This window comes from Lampetra planeri, chromosome 24 (assembly GCF_965212315.1).
Source record: "Lampetra planeri chromosome 24, kcLamPlan1.2.h2, whole genome shotgun sequence".
Taxonomy (NCBI): domain Eukaryota; kingdom Metazoa; phylum Chordata; class Hyperoartia; order Petromyzontiformes; family Petromyzontidae; genus Lampetra; species Lampetra planeri.
Genome location: NC_136130.1, coordinates 11743784 through 11762820, shown reverse-complemented (window position 1 = coordinate 11762820; position 19037 = coordinate 11743784). Strand labels below are relative to the sequence as shown.

Here is a 19037-nt window from a genome sequence, read left to right as displayed (position 1 = left end):
CCCACTCCTCCAGTCGTCAGTGCTTGCGAGGGGCACGTGTCGGATAAAATGTATAGACAACAACAATAACAATACAAATAAATGGATGGGTAGGCACTCTGCGTTGTGTTCTGTCCTCCGGAGAAGTGGGAGACGCCACAAGAGCCGAGCACCACGGGTTTGTGAAACGCTAACACTTTATTTCAAAGTGTTCTTCCTGCGATAGTGATCACAAACACCCTCCACGTCACGACACTGCTTAGATTCCTCTGTTTAAAGGATTGAGCGCCAGGGTTCATATTCTAGACCCAATTATTATACGTATTTTATATATTTAAATAAACTGTAATATCGTAAATCGTGCATATCTTCATTACCACCAACTCGGTCAATTAACATAACAAAGTTCCTGTTAGTCGATTGGCACAGTTAATATAAATTTAACAGCTATATTGGTGGAGAGTACCCATGGTGGACACTGCCCGTGGTGGACACTGCCCATGGTGGACACTGCCCTTGGTGGACAGTACCCATGGTGGACAGTACCCATGGTGGACACTGCCCTTGGTGGACACTGCCCATGGTGGACAGTACCCATGGTGGACACTGCCCTTGGTGGACAGTACCCATGGTGGACACTGCCCATGGTGGACACTGCCCTTGGTGGACACTGCCCATGGTGGACACTGCCCATGGTGGACAGTACCCATGGTGGACACTGCCCTTGGTGGACACTGCCCATGGTGGACACTGCCCATGGTGGACACTGCCCATGGTGGACACTGCCCTTGGTGGACACTGCCCATGGTGGACACTGCCCTTGGTGGACACTGCCCATGGTGGACACTGCCCTTGGTGGACACTGCCCATGGTGGACACTGCCCTTGGTGGACACTGCCCATGGTGGACAGTACCCATGGTGGACACTGCCCATGGTGGACACTGCCCTTGGTGGACACTGCCCATGGTGGACACTGCCCATGGTGGACACTGCCCATAGTGGACACTGCCCTTGGTGGACACTGCCCTTGGTGGACACTGCCCTTGGTGGACACTGCCCATGGTGGACACTGCCCTTGGTGGACACTGCCCTTGGTGGACAGTACCCATGGTGGACACTGCCCATGGTGGACACTGCCCATGGTGGACACTGCCCATGGTGGACATGTTAATATATTCGACTGACCGATCCCCGTTGGCTCACGGGACACGGATGAGAAACGATTGAGACAAAAACTAATTTCGTAAAGAAGAGCAGAGGCGCGAACAGAGCACGTGCAGTGCAGAAATCTCAGTAAAAGACACGCATCTACAAAGAAGTGGGAAGATACAATTGACAACAAAAAGCGAAGTATGAATGACATATTGCACGTACTTCGAGCCTGGTCACATATCTAAAGTGAACGCAACATTCTGCGAATCGCTCACGTAGTCACCTCTGAGGTTTTACTCTCAATTATCTTTGCTGTCACATCTCGTGTATCTGCGCGATGCCACATGCGAGCGAACCGCGTGCGTTTCCCGTTGACCCTTGACCTCTCGCACGGGGCGTGCTGCGAGTACAGGCTCCTGCGGATGGCCTGCGACGAGAAGGACGGCTGCGTGGTCTGCAACCTCAGAAGATTCCACCTCGTCGTGGGAGTGAACTACATGTACGACATGTGGGTGACGGCCAACGGCACGGCTGTATCCAAGCACCTGCAAGTCGAGCCCCAGAATAAGAGTACGTGCCCTGTGCCCCTCTCCCCTCCCGCGTCGCCCCACGGACACGGGCGAAGTGTCGTACCAGCTCGAGTGCGCGTGGGTTTCCTCCCACCACACGTGGGGGGGGGGGGGGGTTGCCCTGGACATGCGAAAAACAAAGCAATGTTGTAGGACCCCCACCCCCAAGTAGCTCAAGGGGTTTTCTGATTCGCATAAAAATATGCGTGTGCCAAATATCAGAGCGAAAACCAGATCCTGATGAACATGAACAGCTGATAATTCTTATAACAATCAAAATATATTTAATGATTCTATTACCTTGATTACTGTGCACAACTGTAGCATAGGTGAATTACGCATCTTGTCGCGCGACAAACCCAAAATGTATTTCTGCTGAGGAACCTCAATGGAATCAAACCTGTGATGTGTGGATTGCAAGTCGGGCCTGTAAACCATCACACCGTGGCAGCTACCCCCACCAGCATGTGCCGGCTTCACGAGGGATCCTTATTTTGGAATCGTTTAACACCAACACGCGTTCATAATGAAGGTTTGCCAAATTAAAAAACGTACCTGCAAATTACCCAATTTGTGATCGCACATAGCAATCATCGCCCACTAATGGCAAACCAGTGGCCACTTTCAGACCAGGTGTCAAGTCACCTTGTGTCGCACAGGGGCAGAGCTGCCACTGGGGGTGCCCTTTCTCATGTGTGGAGTTGAGATGCGATGTAAAGCACTCAGGGAATGTCCGGCGTATACGAGGGTGCTATACCGAGTACAAATCACGACGTTCTTATAACCACCACGATGGTTGCTCAATATCGCAGCCTTGCCCAGCGCAGCCGTTAACATGAGCAGCGCAGTCGTCGGTGGCAGCGAGAGCCCGCGCGAAGTGCCCACGTGTGCCTGTGTGTGTGTGCCGGTGTGTGTGTGTGCCTGTGGGTGTGTGCCGGTGTGTGTGTGCCTGTGTGTGTGTGTGCCTGTGTGTGTGTGTGCCTGTGTGTGTGCCTGTGTGCCTGTGTGCCTGTGTGTGTGTGCCGGTGTGTGTGTGCGTGTGTGTGTGTGCCTGTGTGTGTGCCTGTGTGTGTGACTGTGTGTGTGTGTGTGCCTGTGTGTGTGCCTGTGTGTGTGTGACTGTGTGTGTGCCTGTGTGTGACTGTGTGTGTGCCTGTGTGTGTGTGTGACTGTGTGTGCGCGTGTGCCTGTGTGTGTGTGCCTGTGTGTGTGTGTGCCTGTGTGCCTGTGTGTGTGCCTGTGTGTGACTGTGTGTGTGCCTGTGTGTGTGCCTGTGTGCCTGTGTGTGTGCCTGTGTGTGCCTGTGTGTGTGTCTGTGTGTGTGCCTGTGTGTGTGTGTGCCTGTGTGTGTGTGTGTGACTGTGTGTGTGACTGTGTGTGTGCCTGTGTGTGTCCCTGTGTGTGTGTGTGACTGTGTGTATGCCTGTGTGTGTGTGTGACTGTGTGTGTGCCTGTGTGTGTGTGCGCTTGCAGTCCTCCTGCCTCCACCGAGCAACGTGCAACTGATTTCAGAGCGGGACGAGCCCACGCAGCTCACGGTGCAGTGGGAAAAACCCTCCTTGATCCACAGCAAGTGCCAACTGCGCTACCGACACCAAGGGACCAGCCACTGGACCACGGTACCGACGACCCCGGCGGACTCGCGCCCGAAATTGCTCGCCGCCGAGAGAAACGCGGATGGTTGGACGGGGCAGAGCGAGGGGCGCGGAGTGCTGCCGCGTTCGCGTGGAGCCCCTCGGGGGTGAGCTGGGACGGTCATCGTTGGCGTCGTGACGGGAGCGTGCCTGTCGTTGGCAGGTGAACGACGTGATGGACAACGCATCGCACTACACTCTGTACGACCTGGCGCCTGGCTCCCTCTACTGGGCCCAGCTGCGCTGCCGCCTGATACCTGAAGGAGAATATTGGAGCCCCTGGAGCCAGCCGCGGGTCGGACAGACACCTGACGCAGGTGCACGCCGATATTCCCGCACGAGCTGGCACCAGCCCCGTCCTCATGATGGGGTGCCCATCAGACAGACAATCGCAGTACATCTCTCTCTGTCTCGTCCCAATACACCTTGTCGATATCTCGTGTGTCATCTCACGAGGAGTTCATCATTTGAAAGGGGGAGGGGCGCCAAAAATATGTTTTGCTCTGGACCCCCGATGTGCGAGCATGGGGCCTGCTCTCTTCATCTCACTCCAGCAACTGTGGTGATACACGAGATGTGGGATTTTCCCTTGGTCAGTGAGTTTTTGTTTTGTTTACCCACACGTGCATCACCGTTCTACTCCTTTGACTGGTGTCATGATCTGGGAACGAGCACGGCAAATCGTCACGTGTCCCCTAATAGAACCGTAACGTGCCAAGATCCGCGGGTTGCAAACATTATAAATAGAGGGGCGAGAAATGCATTCACAAGAGAGATTTAGGAGACGTGTCTCCAGAGAGAAATATGACATCGGCGTAGGGAGATAAAAGCATGTGCCAGTGTCACACACTGTGTGCCTTGTGACCGCAAATCCCACACGCTGACCAAGGCAATAAAGTTGATTACCTGAGTCGGGTTTATGCAGTTAGCCACAAGGCCGCGACAAGCTATGATTAACGGTGCGCTTGAGCTCACGCCGTGGGTGAAACTTGTCCCGGGGGCCGTAGTGAGGACGTGAACTTGCACCCGGCCCTTACGGCACCAGGCAGGTGAGTGAGGGCTGGCGAAGACGGGAAGCTCGTGTAGCCGCACATCGGGGAGCCGTGCCACCTTTCCCAGGGGCGTGTTGTCTGACCGAGTGCCTCCCATGCGTCTCCGCGTCTCCAGTCCCGCTAGGGGCGCCGAGCGTGTGGAGGGAACTCGGCGAGCCCGACGCCCGGGGGTGGCGGGACCTCACCGTCTTGTGGAAGGTGAGCCACCGCTTCTTTCCCCGTGTCCAAAATAATACAAATAACGATTCGAAAGTAATTTCGCGACGGAGACCTCCGTGCCACGTCCTCGTAACTCCACCGCCGGACGTCGCGTGCCCGGCGGCAGGATTTCCCGGAGAAGCAGGCGCGCGGCCGCGTGCTGCACTGGCTCGTGTCGCTGCATCCGGGGAACCGGGAGACGAAGCTGGAGGCGCGGTACCGCGGCGCGACGCTGTCCGTGTCGGCGAACGAGCCCATCCACGTGAGCGTCCGTGCCGTCAACTCGGCGGGGAGATCGGACTCCGCGGGGTTCAGCGTGCCGACGCTCGCCCACTCCGGTGAGCGCTCCCACACCACCGTGCGGCATCGTGCGGGCAGGGCGCGTACGGGAGGGTGCCTTAGCCGGTTTCATACGGGCGCTGGGATACTTAGCGATGGGGTCACGCCAGATCACGTGATGAGCGTCGTGTACACGCACGGCTATTGTTTACTGATCCGCTGCTGGACGAGACCCTCCCTGTGCTGCGTGGGTCACGGCGGTGTTTTGACCCTATTTCACCACGCTGGTTGATGAAGGCAGGGAGCATAGACCTGGCAGCGTAGACTACAGACCCACGGGATTGTCTCCACTGACTTCCGTTGACCACCATCTCAAGGGACATCACAGGGGTGCAACGTTAACGTGCTGCCACATTCTCCAGGTTGACCTATTAACGTATAGACGGCAGCCAATCAGCTCAGGGTTAGGGCGGCTCATCGGGGCAGCCGAAGGGCTCTGAAACTGTTCCAGTGGCAATTCATGCTATGATTGTGCAACCATCACACACCACGCGGCTTGGATAGTGAGGTGTTAGGTTCCCCTGCAGTGATGTTTCAATGTCGGCATGTTTTGATAATTACCATTGGTTATCAAGGTTATCCACTTTGCATTTAACGTGCCGCCAATTCCACACGAAATGTGCCCATTCCACCGCCGCAGTTGGATTGAGTGCGCTCCTAACTGGACGACCGTCTTTAAACTCCAGTTTTAAAGCGTGGAGTGTTGGCGAGTATGATTCACTTCCAGTGACCTATGACTCCTATTTTCTGCATGGCACCCACTTGTGTATGCGCGTGTGTGAACCCGGCAACCCGAGTTAGATTTCCGCGCACGTCACCATAACAGTGGTGAATATCTGAAGTGGTTCTGGGCCTCCCGTAGGTCGACTCAGCCTTACAATAAGTACCTGGTGCATTGTGTAAATAACAGCATTGGGGAGGCAAAGGGCGTGGTGTTGGCCACCCACCCCATAGTGTGCCGTGCCGGCCTTCATAGGTGCTCGCTAACAGCACTTTTTAAAACTATTTTTACTATAAACAATTTTTATGTTACCAGATAAGGTCCACTGAGCTATCTAGTTTATGTTTTCAGAAGAAACCTGGCCACAATGTGGCTTATCATGTGAAAAATAATTTATAGCAGCCAAATTCTCTAAACACATGTTTCTAAATGTGGAGAGAAAAACCGGAGGACCCAGAGAAAAATCTACGCGACCACAGGGAGAGACACGCAAACTCCAAATATACAGCAGGCGTCAGGGTCTTGGTCAAACCCACGACCTCCTGTATGCAGGGCGAGGTAGTTAACATCTCGCCACCGTGGCGCCCCCTTGCCCCAACAGTCTGTTAAGGCTTCACGGGGGACCTTTGTCTTTATGTGTGACAGGGGTGCTGCCTCCACTGCAGCTGAGCGCCCACAGCCAGGAGGGACCCGATGGACGCCCGGCGTTGCTCGTCACCTGGGCACCCCCAGAATGCCACCATCACATGGTCAAGGGCTACCTGGTGGAGTGGAGTCCAACGAGCCGCTCGACGTCGTCATCCACGTCATCGGATCTTCCGTCGGCGTCGCCGCCGACGCTTTCATCGCTGCCCTCGTTAACCTCGCCGTCGTCTTCGATGGCAGCAGCAGAAGCAGCAGCACTGACAGCGCCATCACCGTGGAGCCCTTTGCTCACACCCAGCCTGACCAGCTGGGCCCGGCTGCCAGCTAACAGCCTCTCCTTCAACATCACGGGTGAGGCATCGGGAGCCGTTCCGACATTTTAACAATGCACCTGTGTTTCCTGGAATTGATTGAGGAGGGCACGGCATGGCCATGTTGGCTCCACGGAACGGTACTGTTATTGTATCTGTGCGTCGTCCGTTGCCTCTCTCATCTCGATAGCGTCTCATTGGATGGGTGCAATCTCTGATTTGCAAGTGTGAATGTCAATGTTTTCGGGGATGCTTATGCGGGCCAGTCTCACAATCCAATAATTTTAGAAAATAATTTATAAAAACGTGGTATTGTTATTGATTGCATATAATGACGATCGTGCACTCGGGAGAGCGTCACTAAGTCTCAAGACTACTTTCCAAAAGGTTCCTGCATTGGGATATTTGGCAAATACCGTCACTGAGTGTTTAGTATTCAATTCTTTATCTTTGTACGAAGTACCTGGTTTTATTCATCAAGTTATATGGACAATTTTCTTTACCCAAATAACTTGGCTATGTGTGACTGCGATCGTCATTGCTTGATGTGTTTGTTTTGCATTGATAAACGCCGAGACCCTCAAACTTGTATTATTACAAACTGCAACGAGTTCCTGTTGACCCAGCTCAACTTTTTTATGGGGAGGTGTCCTTAACACAGAAGGTCCCCGTTTCAATCCGGCACCTCCTTCTCGGTCTAACGAGCTCCATTTACGATGCCGGTGGTGGTGGAGTTTCCAAGACTCGAGAAGAGCGCGTGAGCGTGCCTACGGTGCATTCTCTACGAAGGAGGGCAACCCCTGTGGATCACTGCAGGCACTTTGCTCTTTCCTGGGACACTCAGCCTCCTTCCTCCCTTGACGGTCAGACGGGGCAGATGGGCGACGTGGGCTGGTAACCCACACATTGCCCCGTGACAAGTCATCCTTCAATCGTTTCAGCAGCAGCAGCAGCAAGACACATTACCTTATATTTTCCAGGAACAAAAGTTGGCTTTGACAGATTCCTCTGAAAACCCTTTCATGGTCAACTTAAGTTAGAAAAACGTCAACGTAGAGCGAGGGTGCTAACCGCACAGGCGTGCGATCCCACGAGGAGAGGCCGCGCATTTTTATGTTGTAGCGGAGAGCAGTCACGAGGAGACGGAACGTGAAGCCACTGGACGGCGTTCCCGGCAGTTGGCTGCGTCCGGAGCCAAACGTCGCTCCCCACGACCACATCGCAACAGTCCGTGGCGTGGGGGAGGGGATCCCCCCGCTGACCTGTGGCCTCTGACCCCCACAGGGAGCCTGGAGCCCTGCGTGGGCTACGCGGTGTCGGTCTACGCGCGCTACACCCGAAGGGAGGGGCTCCCCGCAAGGACGATCGCCTTCGCCCGCGAATGCCGTGAGTCGAGCCCCCCCCCCCCAATTCTCTATGCCCTGTGCAGCCTGTTGTAGAGAGACAGGGGGGTGCAGCCTGTTGTAGAGACAGGGGGGGGGGGGTGCAGTGATTTATCTGTCGCGCCACTGCTCCAGGAAGGGCCTCGGTAATAGGGAGCCCCACGGAGCCCCTCCAGAGGGAGTTTTTGGCCTCCTCTTTCAGACCGGCCAGACGTCTTGGAGGAGGCGTGGGAGCACCCAGACCCACACTTTGCCCCACCACGTGGGAGCTGCCAGTCGACTGACTGTGCTGCACCCACTCACACCGCCCCCCGTGTGGACAGCCAGGGCAGGGGCGGGCACACAGAGAGCGCGTGCTGCACATTTGTGGCATAGCACACGGTCCGTTCGACTCTCCTGGGACGCGACCACATGTTCACACTTCTGGCAAAATACTCTCGCACCACAAAAACGGGTCCCCTCGAGTCGGATGCGTGAGGGCTCGTGTCAGGGTGAGGGTACGTGAGTGTGTCCGTGTGTGTCCGTCTGTCTCCGTGTGTATGTCTTCACGCGTGATTGCGAGTGGGTCTGTGTGTCTTTGTACGTTGTGGGGAGCGGTTGTGTCGCGATCAGCGCGCCGCACTACAAACCTGGCGAACCGAGTTCGATTCCTGCTCACGGCCAACACCAGTGAGGATTATCTGAACCGGTCCTGGGCCTCCCCTAAGTCGACTCAGCCTCAAATGAGTACCTCGTGTGGTGGGGAGACAAGGTGCTGGCCACCCACCCCCTCGTATGCCGTGCCGGCCTTCATAGATGCTACTCGCTAACAGCACTTGCCCCTACAGTCTGTTATGGCTATACAGGGGATTTTGTCTTTGTATATTAGTGATTAAATGAGTACCTGGTACGGTGTGTGAACATCAGCACTGAGGAGACAAAGGCAGCCCAACGTGATGGTAGCCACCCACCCCCTCGTGTGCTGCGCCGGCCTTCGTAGCTGCTGCCTAACAGCACTTGCCCCAACAGTCTGCTGAAGGCTCCTCAGCGGATCGTTGTCTTTGTGCCGCGTGCACGCGCCTGTGTGCACTTGAATGGGCAGCTCCTGATCGGGGTCCGGAGCTGGAGATACAGGAGGTGCAGGGCAGCAGCGCACAGCTCTCCTGGCAGGCGATTCCTCTGGAGAATAGGCGCGGCGTCCTCCGGGGCTACACCATCCACTACAGCGACCCCTCGCACCTCAACAAGAGTAGGTCACCGGAGCCGTCGAGCACGCGGGCCGCGTCACTGCAGCGATCGTAGTTACGATCCGTGCTGGGCTCCTGCGCACGAGATGATTTAATCGCTCCGTCTATGAGGTCTGTAAGACCCTCTTGGGTGCGTTTCCTCTTTTTCCATTAACAAATCGGTGACTCAGCGCCCTGGCACAACACCTACACAGCGGCGCGTAAATAATCCCGCAAATGTAGAGCAGATGTAAAAGTTGTTCCAGAAAACATGCATCGCACGTCAGGGGTTTCCGGCCCAAATTAGTGTTTTGGGATTCGTCGACGGGGTGCGGCGTTGTGTCTCTCGGACGCAGTCGTTCACGCACTGCGCTGTGAACGCGGCAAACCCGAGTTCAGATCCCGGTCATGGCTGGCATCAATGGCGAGTGATGTCTGAACTGGTTCTGGTTACCTCCTCCACTCTTCACCAACCTGCGCTAACCGATGGTCAAACAGTAGCCCCCATTCTAGATTTGAAGCTTTCGTGACTGCAAGGATTCATATTCTTAGGTTTTTTTCGGTAAAGTCACGTAGGTAAAAAATTATAATTAATGAAAGTAAAATAAAATAAAAATCACGACGTTTCGGAGGCAACACAAGCTGAAGACGGAAGCTTGTGTTGCCTCCGAAACGTCGTGATTTTTATTTTTATTTTATTTTACTTTCATAAATTTAAATTTTTTACCTACGTGACTTTACCGAAAAAACCTAAGAATAAGCAGCCCCCATGACCAACAATGGCGTTGGGATGCCTTCATCCAGCAATAGATTGATTTAAATTTGTAATTAATATCGTCATTAACTTATATCACTTTTAAAGCTAAGTGAGTTGATCCCTGGCATTGCAACCAATCGTGTTGAAAGTTGTGCTGGCACTCTGATGAATGAAATTAATCGAATACCCTACCAATTATCGGTTCCATTACTTGACTAATCGCATAGCATGAAAATAGTTGGGGGGAAAAAGTCTGGCATCTGTTTCCACGTGTGCCACTGGATGTGCGGTGATGGGCAGGGCTTGGCTTCGCCATCATCATCAGCCGCGTGCCCGGGGCATGGTTCGTCGGGAGTTCCTGCCTTCACTGGGCAGGATGTCAGGGTGGCCAACATTTTCAGGGGGCGTGAGAAATCGACCCGGGATAAAAGCAGTCGATGAGCAATGTGTATTTGATTAATCGGCTTAATTAACTAATCCTACCAGATCGAGTTAAAAGCCACGGCATTGTGAATCATGGCGATTGCAAGCCCCTTGTCATTTGTGACACTGCCGACGAACTCCCTGGCTATGCGCACCCTGACACGCCACGGGTGCACGTGGCCTCGCGCCCATGCACTCAGCCCCAGTCTCGGTGTTTGGTTGGTGCCGATGCGTGGGGCTGTCCACAGGGAGCGTTGTGTGGCTCGCGAAGTCAGCGAATGCGTGGGACGGGAGTTGCCTCTGTGTATTTGAACAGTGCAGAGTTACTCCTCCATTCCCCATGACAGATGTGCCTGGTTTCATAATTCAGAAAACATCTTGTACATGTGTACACACATGTGTACACGTGTGTACACATGTGTGTACATGTGTACACATGTGCGCTTAACTTTGTTGCGTAGGTGCGGGAGTGGATGTGACTGAAAATTAATTGTTTGTGTGTGCTTGCGGTGTGTGTGCATACTGTGTGTGCGTGCGGTGTGTGTGTGTGCGGTGTGTGTGGGTGCGGTGTGTGTGTACGTGCGTGCGGTGTGTGTGCGTGCGGTGTGTGTGTGTGCGGTGTGTGTGGGTGTGCGTGCGGTGTGTGTTTGTGCGGTGTGTGTGTGCGTGCGTGCGGTGTGTGTGCGTGCGTGCGGTGTGTGTACGTGCGGTGTGTGTGTGTGCGTGCGGTGTGTGTGTGTGTGCGTGCGGTGTGTGTGTACGTGCGTGCGGTGTGTGTACGTGCGTGCGGTGTGTGTGTGTGCGGTGTGTGTGGGTGTGCGTGCGGTGTGTGTTTGTGCGGTGTGTGTGTACGTGCGTGCGGTGTGTGTGCGTGCGTGCGGTGTGTGTGCGTGCGTGCGGTGTGTGTATGCGTGTGTGCGGTGTGTGTATGCGTGTGTGCGTGCGTGCGGTGTGTGTATGCGTGTGTGCGGTGTGTTTGTGTGTGTGTGCGTACGGTGTGTGTGCGTGCGTGCGGTGTGTGTGTGCGGTGTGTGTGTGCGTGCGGTGTGTGCGTGCGGTGTGTGTGTGTGCGTGCGGTGTGTGTGTGTGCGTGCGGTGTGTGTGCATGCGTGCGATGTGTGTGCGTGCGTGCGGTGTGTGTGTGCGGTGTGTGCGTGCGTGCGGTGTGTGTGTGCGGTGTGTGTGTGTGTGCGTGCGGTGTGTGCGTGCGTGTGCAGCGGTGGAGGTGGACGCGTCGCAGTTGAGCGTCGTGCTGCCCCACCTCCGCAGCAGCACGGTGTACACGGTGTGGGCGAGGGCTCGCACCGGCGGCGGGGAGGGACCCGACGGCTCCTCAATCTCCTTCAAAACCAAGCACCTGGGTAACGGGGAGCGCCTCTCCCTCCTCACCCCTCTCTTCACGCCCCTCTCCACACCTCTCCTCACCTCTCTTCGCACCCCTCTCCTCACCCCTCTCTTCACACCTCTGTAAGTTGACAAGTAAACGGAGTTGTGGGTGAGTGGCCAGTAGGTGAGTGGACTGAATCCGCTCCGCCGAGTAACTCCGGGCAGCCGTGGGGCCCCTGAGGCTCTGCGGCCGCTCCCTGCCACGCTCCGCCGGCGAGCGACACGACAAGAGGTGGACTCAGCGTTATTTTCTGCTGAATTTAAAATAGCCCGGAACGAGCGGAGGAGTTGAACTTTAAAAAAATAAAGAATCCGCAAAAGGCTTACACTGTCAAATACAAATAAACGCGAACGCCTCAAGTGCCAAACTCTACTTTTTTTCTGTGAAGCAGGGCACGGCTATTTATGTATTTATATAGAGAGCAGTTGACAAATCACACGCACTTTCACTTCCACATTTGCGATGCATGCGGCTCGAGGGGAAGTAATGCGTGTTCCGCCGTGAGGCTCCGTCAAGGGTGACTGATTGTGTTTTTGTCTAAGATACTGGACCCAGTAGGCACACTCACTCTCCTGTTGTTATTTCTTAATCAAAATTTCCCCTGGAAAACAAAGTAAATCTCATATAAAGCCAGAAGAGCAAACGAATTTATGAATTAGTCAAACGATTGCAGTGTTGCTCGATACATTTCAGGCTATTATCAATTGCGATTCAATCTTTCACAAGCAGGGGTGTTTTTTACACCCCACACAGTCAGACGCAATATTGTGTATCGGGAAATAGAACGACTCTGGCTTGGAGTGACTGAATGGACGAGAGCACTCAGGGAACAAAATGCAGTTCCCATGTACAGTCCACACGGGTGATCTTTGGGCAATGTTTACATATCAGAGTATACATAGCCCTTCACAAATAGTTTACATTAGCCATCGGGATGGAAGACACTTCAACTTAGCTCTGTGATAGAATTTCCCCATGGTCATTCTCTGTCCACAGCTGGATCTGTGCGAGAGCTGTGAATGGAAATGAATCTGTCTCGTGGCACGATGCACATCGCACGACTAGAATATGAACGGGGTCAGGATACAGGGAAAGGACTGGGAGACCGGTGCTGTCCAGGCATCGTCACCACGGTGTGGGGGCGCGTGACACCGCATCAGACCAGAGGTCTCCACGTCTCCCGGTGCGATGGATCGTGCATCACGCTACACAGCGTATTACCCTGCGTGCCTGGAGTGTGTGGCAGATGTCATGCCCATGATCCTGCAGACTTTTCTGCCGCTCACTGATCACAGCAATAGTTTTCCATGTACACTACTGCACCTTCTTCTCTCCTTCGATTTCCTTTGAAAGAAATAACGTGGACGCAGGGAGCTTCCTGTGCTGGGAAATCCCCCAACTACCCATGCTCGTTGTAGCTATCTTTAGTGTGCCTGTGACACTTGCCGCCGCGTCACGAGCAGAGCGTGGCACGCGTTCCATCCCGCGGCAGGAGGGCAACTGCGACGAAGGACAGCGCAACTGAGACACGCGTGCTCGCGTGATTACACGCATGTTCCAACCAGCGTGAGTCATGGCTCAGACATTCCTGAGCTGCGTGCGGATCTAGGAGGCGTGTCGGAGCAGAGTCGGAGGTTAAAACCCCGTGGCGTAAAACGGGCGAGTTAGTTTTGAGCGCATGCGATGAATTGTAATACTTCAGTTTGCCTTTGTGAGTTCTGAAGTGTCCTCTCTCAAGGTGATGTGGGCGCTAGAGTGCAGTTCGCATTGGCCAAGGGACTTTGCAGTTCGGCGGATCGATTTTAAAAACACAGAGCCAATCATCAACACCACGTACATGTTAATCATTATACCCCAGCTGGAGTGTAGATCATTCGATAGATCAGTGAGATTGTGAGTTCATATCCTGGCTGAGGGCGACTCGCCTCCATCATAATCATCATCAAGCCAGGCAGAGTAAAACGAGTTCAAGCAGGTTCGAAGTCAAAATCAGTTCTAGTGGGGCCAGTGTTCATTCTAGGACACAAATCCCCAACGCGAAGCAACTCAACCTGCTCGCCCTGAGCTAAAGGCATGGGCAGCGGTCGTCACTGGATCATCCGTGAGTGCTTTGTTGAATTTCTGGGATCCGAGTTTAATTGTCCCACTCAAAATTGCACTACGTTTTTTTTGCTCGTTTTGTTACGAGACTTGCAATCTGTGCTTTTTACTTAAACAACCGAAACACCTTCCGACGAGCGCAGATTGCTGAATCCCCTTTTGGAGCCGGTGCCTCTCCGCCCATTCCCGGCCGTGTGTAATTCCTTAAATGTCAAAGCCGGAAAGCGAAGGTCACTGAGCTCACGTCCTTCCTGTAAGCGGAGCGTCGCAAGGGAATCGTCCGAATGGACCCGCGCGGGGCTCCCGTCTATATTTAGTGGCTTCTGCTGTCTGGAGAACCCGGAGAGCGTCCTGACACACGAGGGTGCCTCACTGGCAGCGCGTGCGTCGCGTGCTGCTGCCCGTTGTCAGTGTGTCTGTGTCTCTGTATATTGTGGGAAGCGGTCGTGCCGTGGTTAGCGCTGCACTCCGCTACGAACCCAACCACCCGAGTTTGATTCTTGCTCACAGCCAACATTGTTGACGGATATCCGAACCGGTCCTGGGCTTCCCCTAGATGGACTCGGCCTTAAAACAACCGTGGATGGTTCTGAAAGTAAAGCACCCTCGGTCCTGAAATGTCAAGCGTTTTAAAACTGCCCGACTTAAATAATAACAAACAACATTCAACGTTTTCTTTTTTACGGATAATATTAAACATTTCCAGGGTCTGAAAGGTCCGGGTGGGGGAGAGCACATCAAAAATAGAAACTCAGAGACGTGAACAATAGAAACACAGAGACATGAACAATAGAAACACAGAGACGTGAACAATAGAAACACAGAGACGTGAACAATCGAAACATAGAGACGTGAACAATAGAAACACAGAGACGTGAACAATAGAAACACAGAGACGTGAACAATAGAAACACAGAGACGTGAACAATAGAAACAGAGACGTGAACAATAGAAACACAGAGACGTGAACAATAGAAACACAGAGACGTGAACAATAGAAACAGAGACGTGAACAATAGAAACACAGAGACGTAAACAATAGAAACACAGAGACAGGAACAATAGAAACACAGAAGCTTTCTTGACTGCAAGGATTCATACTCTTTGTTTTTTTCCGGTAAAGTCACGTAGATACTATTATGATTTAATTTAGTTGTTTTCATTTATTTTATTTTTTACCCACGTGACTTTACCGAAAAAATCAAAGAATACAGAGGGGAAAGTGAGAGACCGGGGCAAGGAGTGACTATGAGATGCATGCTAGAAGGAGCGGAATGGAGAAGGCTGGAGAGTGATTGAGAGAGACAGAGAGGGATGAGAGATCGAGAGGGATGGAGGCTGGTGGGGGAGCTCGCAAATAGCTTGGCTTGCACATATCGGGTGTTGCTGGTGGTGATGACACTTTTCACTGCCTCTCGCTGCATCGACTGGACATCCCCCGTGCAGACACTTTATTTTGGGACCAATATTCCCCCAGACAGCACTTATAAGTGTCTCATCTCTCCGGGACCGGTAATTTATGACCATTAGCCATATATAGCGGGGGTGGCTAGTGCACTTAACGACAGCGACAGTCTGCGGATGGAATTACCCGTCGATGGTCCTGGCCGACTCGCTGCGTCGTGCCTGCACGATGGCGGCACGCCCGCGATGTCCGTCCATTGTGACAGTTGTCATGAAAGCGATACAATTGTAAAACGGAATTACAAAGCCATGGGACATTGATATCCACGATAATATTGACACCGTTTTAAAAAGAATGTCTATCCTATTTTATCATTCTTCTTTCGTATCGCGTTTGGAAAAGAAAGCAACGGGGCCGCAACTGTCTTGTTTATTTTGTAAAAGCTGAGCGGAGTCCGCGTGTTCCACCAGAAGGACACGTGGCGTATTGGGCAGTCGTCGGTGATGTACCATCGTGGTTTGCACCTCGCCGCATTCGCAGTTTGGCGGAGTCTTCCAATCGTTCCGTTTATGGAGGAAATATCCCCACAGCGTCCTTCTTCAGTGTCTTGTTCAGTCACGGCTGAGAGCGGTCTCCACTGTCGTGTCATGAGTGTTGTCAACAACCTTCACATCCGTAAATGTCTCTTGGTCTTTAAGCTTTAGGGTTTTTTCCCCCCGTTGGGTCAATCTGCTGCTATGCAATTGCGTTTGCTAAGCGACGTGTGTGTGTGTGGCAGTCAGGTGGAACTTGAGTAACGGAACCTGCCAGAGCCCAGAGCAGCAGCAGCAGCAGCAGCAGGGCCCGTGGGGACGGGGAGACACCTCCAGACCACGGCACCTCTCGTCCATCTCCCGTGTATCTCACGACCCCCCCTCTCCCCCCTCTCTCCCCGAACTCTCCCTCCTCTCCCCCATCTCACCAGATGACTGGAAGGTGTTGGCCATGGTGACTGTGGTGTGCGTGGCCGTGCTGCTGCTGGCGCTCTCCACCGCGTGCCTGTGCACGCGCTGCAGGAACTGGTACCCCCCCCCCCCCCCAGCACGAGATGCCCCAACGCTGTGACCCACAACGGCAAACGCTGAATAGGGGGCCCTGTCCAGGCGCAGGATGTGGGGGTAGGGGCAGGGTCAGTGGGAGGTCGTGTTCGTGGCTACTCGGCGAGTTGGTTCGGCAATCTGGCGGATAAGAGAGTTGGTAAAGTATGGGTCTGGCCAGTAATTTTCAGTTTTTCAGTTTCATGTATTAGGTGTAGCCCTGTGAGCCATGCGGCTCTTGACTCGGGTGCAACCGCAACAAACAAAAACACGAACAAGAAACATCTTAAAGTGACTACACGCAACAGAAAAATCCAGGAAAAAACGGTATACATGGAACGTTGGTCCTAAGTTGGGTGGTTATGGTTGGGGGTTTCGTTAACAAATAGCGGACGGTTGGTGAAGATTAGGAGTGTGGAAAGTACGTGCCTTTTTTTGAGACACAAGTGACAACTTTGTTGCTGCTCACGCTGCCGTGGCTACCAAAGCTCCTCTGCAAGGTCCCACACTCTGCAAAGTGTCGCTCTTGGCTCAAACCCCCGAGAGCACAGCAGCTATAATTAGATGGCACGAGCCTCAACCCGTCCAACCAAACGTGTCACTCACTCACAAGAGAATGGCTTCCGCTGGTTGGCCAATTTTACCGGAGGCATCCCGTTCCCGTACGACGTTGCCATCACTCTTGGTGGGGGCTCACGTAAAGGCACTGAAATTATTTCAACTTTTTTTATTTTATCGGTTAAGGCCCACTGAGCTATTTAGCTCTTTTTTCAGAAGCTACCTGGCCACAAATGTTAGCTAAACGAAGTGTCTTATCACGTGGAAATTTATAGCAGACAAAAACTCTCAACGCACTTTTAATAGAAGGTTTCAGGCTGATCATATTTCAAATTCATATTCTTACCAACCCGCTTATCTACACTGCACTTTTGTTTTCGCAATTGATATAATTTTTTGGTCAATTGTGAGTCCACCTGGGATCCAACCCAGGGCAGTAAATTACTACAGTAAATTACAACAAGAACGGCTCTGAAGCAAACGCCGGTAGTGCTGCCCTCTGTCGGCCTCTTGTGAAGTAATAACAACATGGCTCTCGCAGCAGAGGCCGAGCTGTACGTTTTGTTAACTTGTTTATGTACCAAATAAAAAAGTATTGATCTAGGAAAGCTATACTGAGTCGTAGGACTCTTCTTAATGAGGGTCCTGTATTGGGGTTTTATTTTTAACTAAGATTTCAGCAAATGAGTGATGAGTTGTGTGTATTATTATACACGTGGGAGGAAACCACAGTACCCAGAGAAACGCCACGCCTCGCGCGAGGGGGCAACGCTTTATCCCCGTACAGATGAAATCAGATGGTGATTAGTCCACTTCCGGTATCTCCTTCTCCTGGCGAGCCAGGGTATGGCACCTCGACTCTCATTGGAAGAGAATTTCACAGCATTTGTGTGATCCACCAACCCTCGCCTCCACAATGCTGGATTAGAAGCGTCAGCCATCACGTGTCCCACACACACACACACACTTCATACATTCCCCACAACATTTAGAGCTCAGATCTGAGCCGTACTCGGCTCATCTCGTTTCTGGTCCCCGTGCTTCAAGAAGCACACAGCTCCACGAGCTAGGCATGCCCCACTCCTTGCTGTCCATTCCTCCCTCCCCTCCGACTCCGGGGGGAAGTGATCAATATAAATTTTACGAGATTGAACGTACGCGTTGGTTAGGTAACACCAACCCAAGCTAAACCTACATTCGTAATCGTACCCCATGTTTTATTTATTACCAAAATATAACCGTGAAGTTGACCTCAGAGAGCAACACCACTGACCATTCTCTGACGACGACTCGTTTAGAGCACAGCCCGGCTCAAAACGATTAACTTCCTTCAGCAAAGTGAGCCACACGGCCAATTAGAAGCAGGCCATGTGCTTGGGTGGCGCCGGCTTGGCATGGTTAGGCTGCCGGTCGGTTGTGATGGTGAAGTGGTTACTCCTTTCATCGGACGTGGACGGTTGATGGGCTGAGGCAACCCCCAATGCGGATTTGACCTCGCGACCTTCTGGCCGAGCGAGCCGCTCGCTCTCAGTCGAGAGCGAGTTGTGGAATGTGAATTTGAGAAGAAGGCGTTAGCCGTGACTTACTCATTCTGCATTTCTGTAAAGGCATTGACTGAGGCTGCGTTGTCTCCCCACAGGATCAAGGAACACCTTTACTACCCAGACTTCAGGAAATCTCGTGTGCTCAGAGACCTCATGCAACAGCAGGTAACTATAGCAATCTATTGCCTACACCTACAGAACATAATTTACCATTTGCAGTATTTTATGCATTGATTGGCCAGTTAGGAAATTTTAATTGGCAAATATGCAGAGAGTGGATATGTTTTTAAATCTCCATATCATTTGCACTGGAGTTATCCAGCCTATTAATTGCCTTGTGTTGATCCAGTGTTTAAAAATGTGTCTCTGATGGGGCTTCCCAATCGTATAAAGTTAGTTCTACTTGACATAAATTTGTGCGAATATGTTTAATTTGAAAACAATATTTTCGTGGACTCAATATTCTTAAAAATTCTCATTTTAAATCTACAGGTAATGAGAGCAAGGCCGCAGTGTGACATGTGTTACACTCTAATCGACAACGGCCAAAGAGGCAACTTCTCTCAATGTTCAGCAACGTCGCTGGCTCCAGCCGATTG

General features: G+C 52.6%; 1 protein-coding gene across 5 annotated transcripts in view; it reads left to right on the top strand.

The window, feature by feature from the left end:
* The window catches only part of LOC144726803 (interleukin-6 receptor subunit beta-like), a 93803-nt gene that overhangs the window by 62358 nt on the left and 12408 nt on the right, over positions 1-19037 (top strand). For all 5 annotated transcript variants that reach the window (XM_078605713.1, XM_078605714.1, XM_078605710.1 and 2 more), the window contains 11 exons: positions 1545-1702; positions 3175-3320; positions 3499-3652; positions 4503-4585; positions 4713-4923; positions 6291-6641; positions 7886-7987; positions 9065-9211; positions 11586-11729; positions 16225-16321; positions 18534-18603. In XM_078605713.1, the coding sequence (XP_078461839.1) occupies positions 1545-1702; positions 3175-3320; positions 3499-3652; positions 4503-4585; positions 4713-4923; positions 6291-6641; positions 7886-7987; positions 9065-9211; positions 11586-11729; positions 16225-16321; positions 18534-18603 (1663 nt within the window). The remainder of the gene's footprint in view (positions 1-1544; positions 1703-3174; positions 3321-3498; positions 3653-4502; positions 4586-4712; positions 4924-6290; positions 6642-7885; positions 7988-9064; positions 9212-11585; positions 11730-16224; positions 16322-18533; positions 18604-19037) is intronic.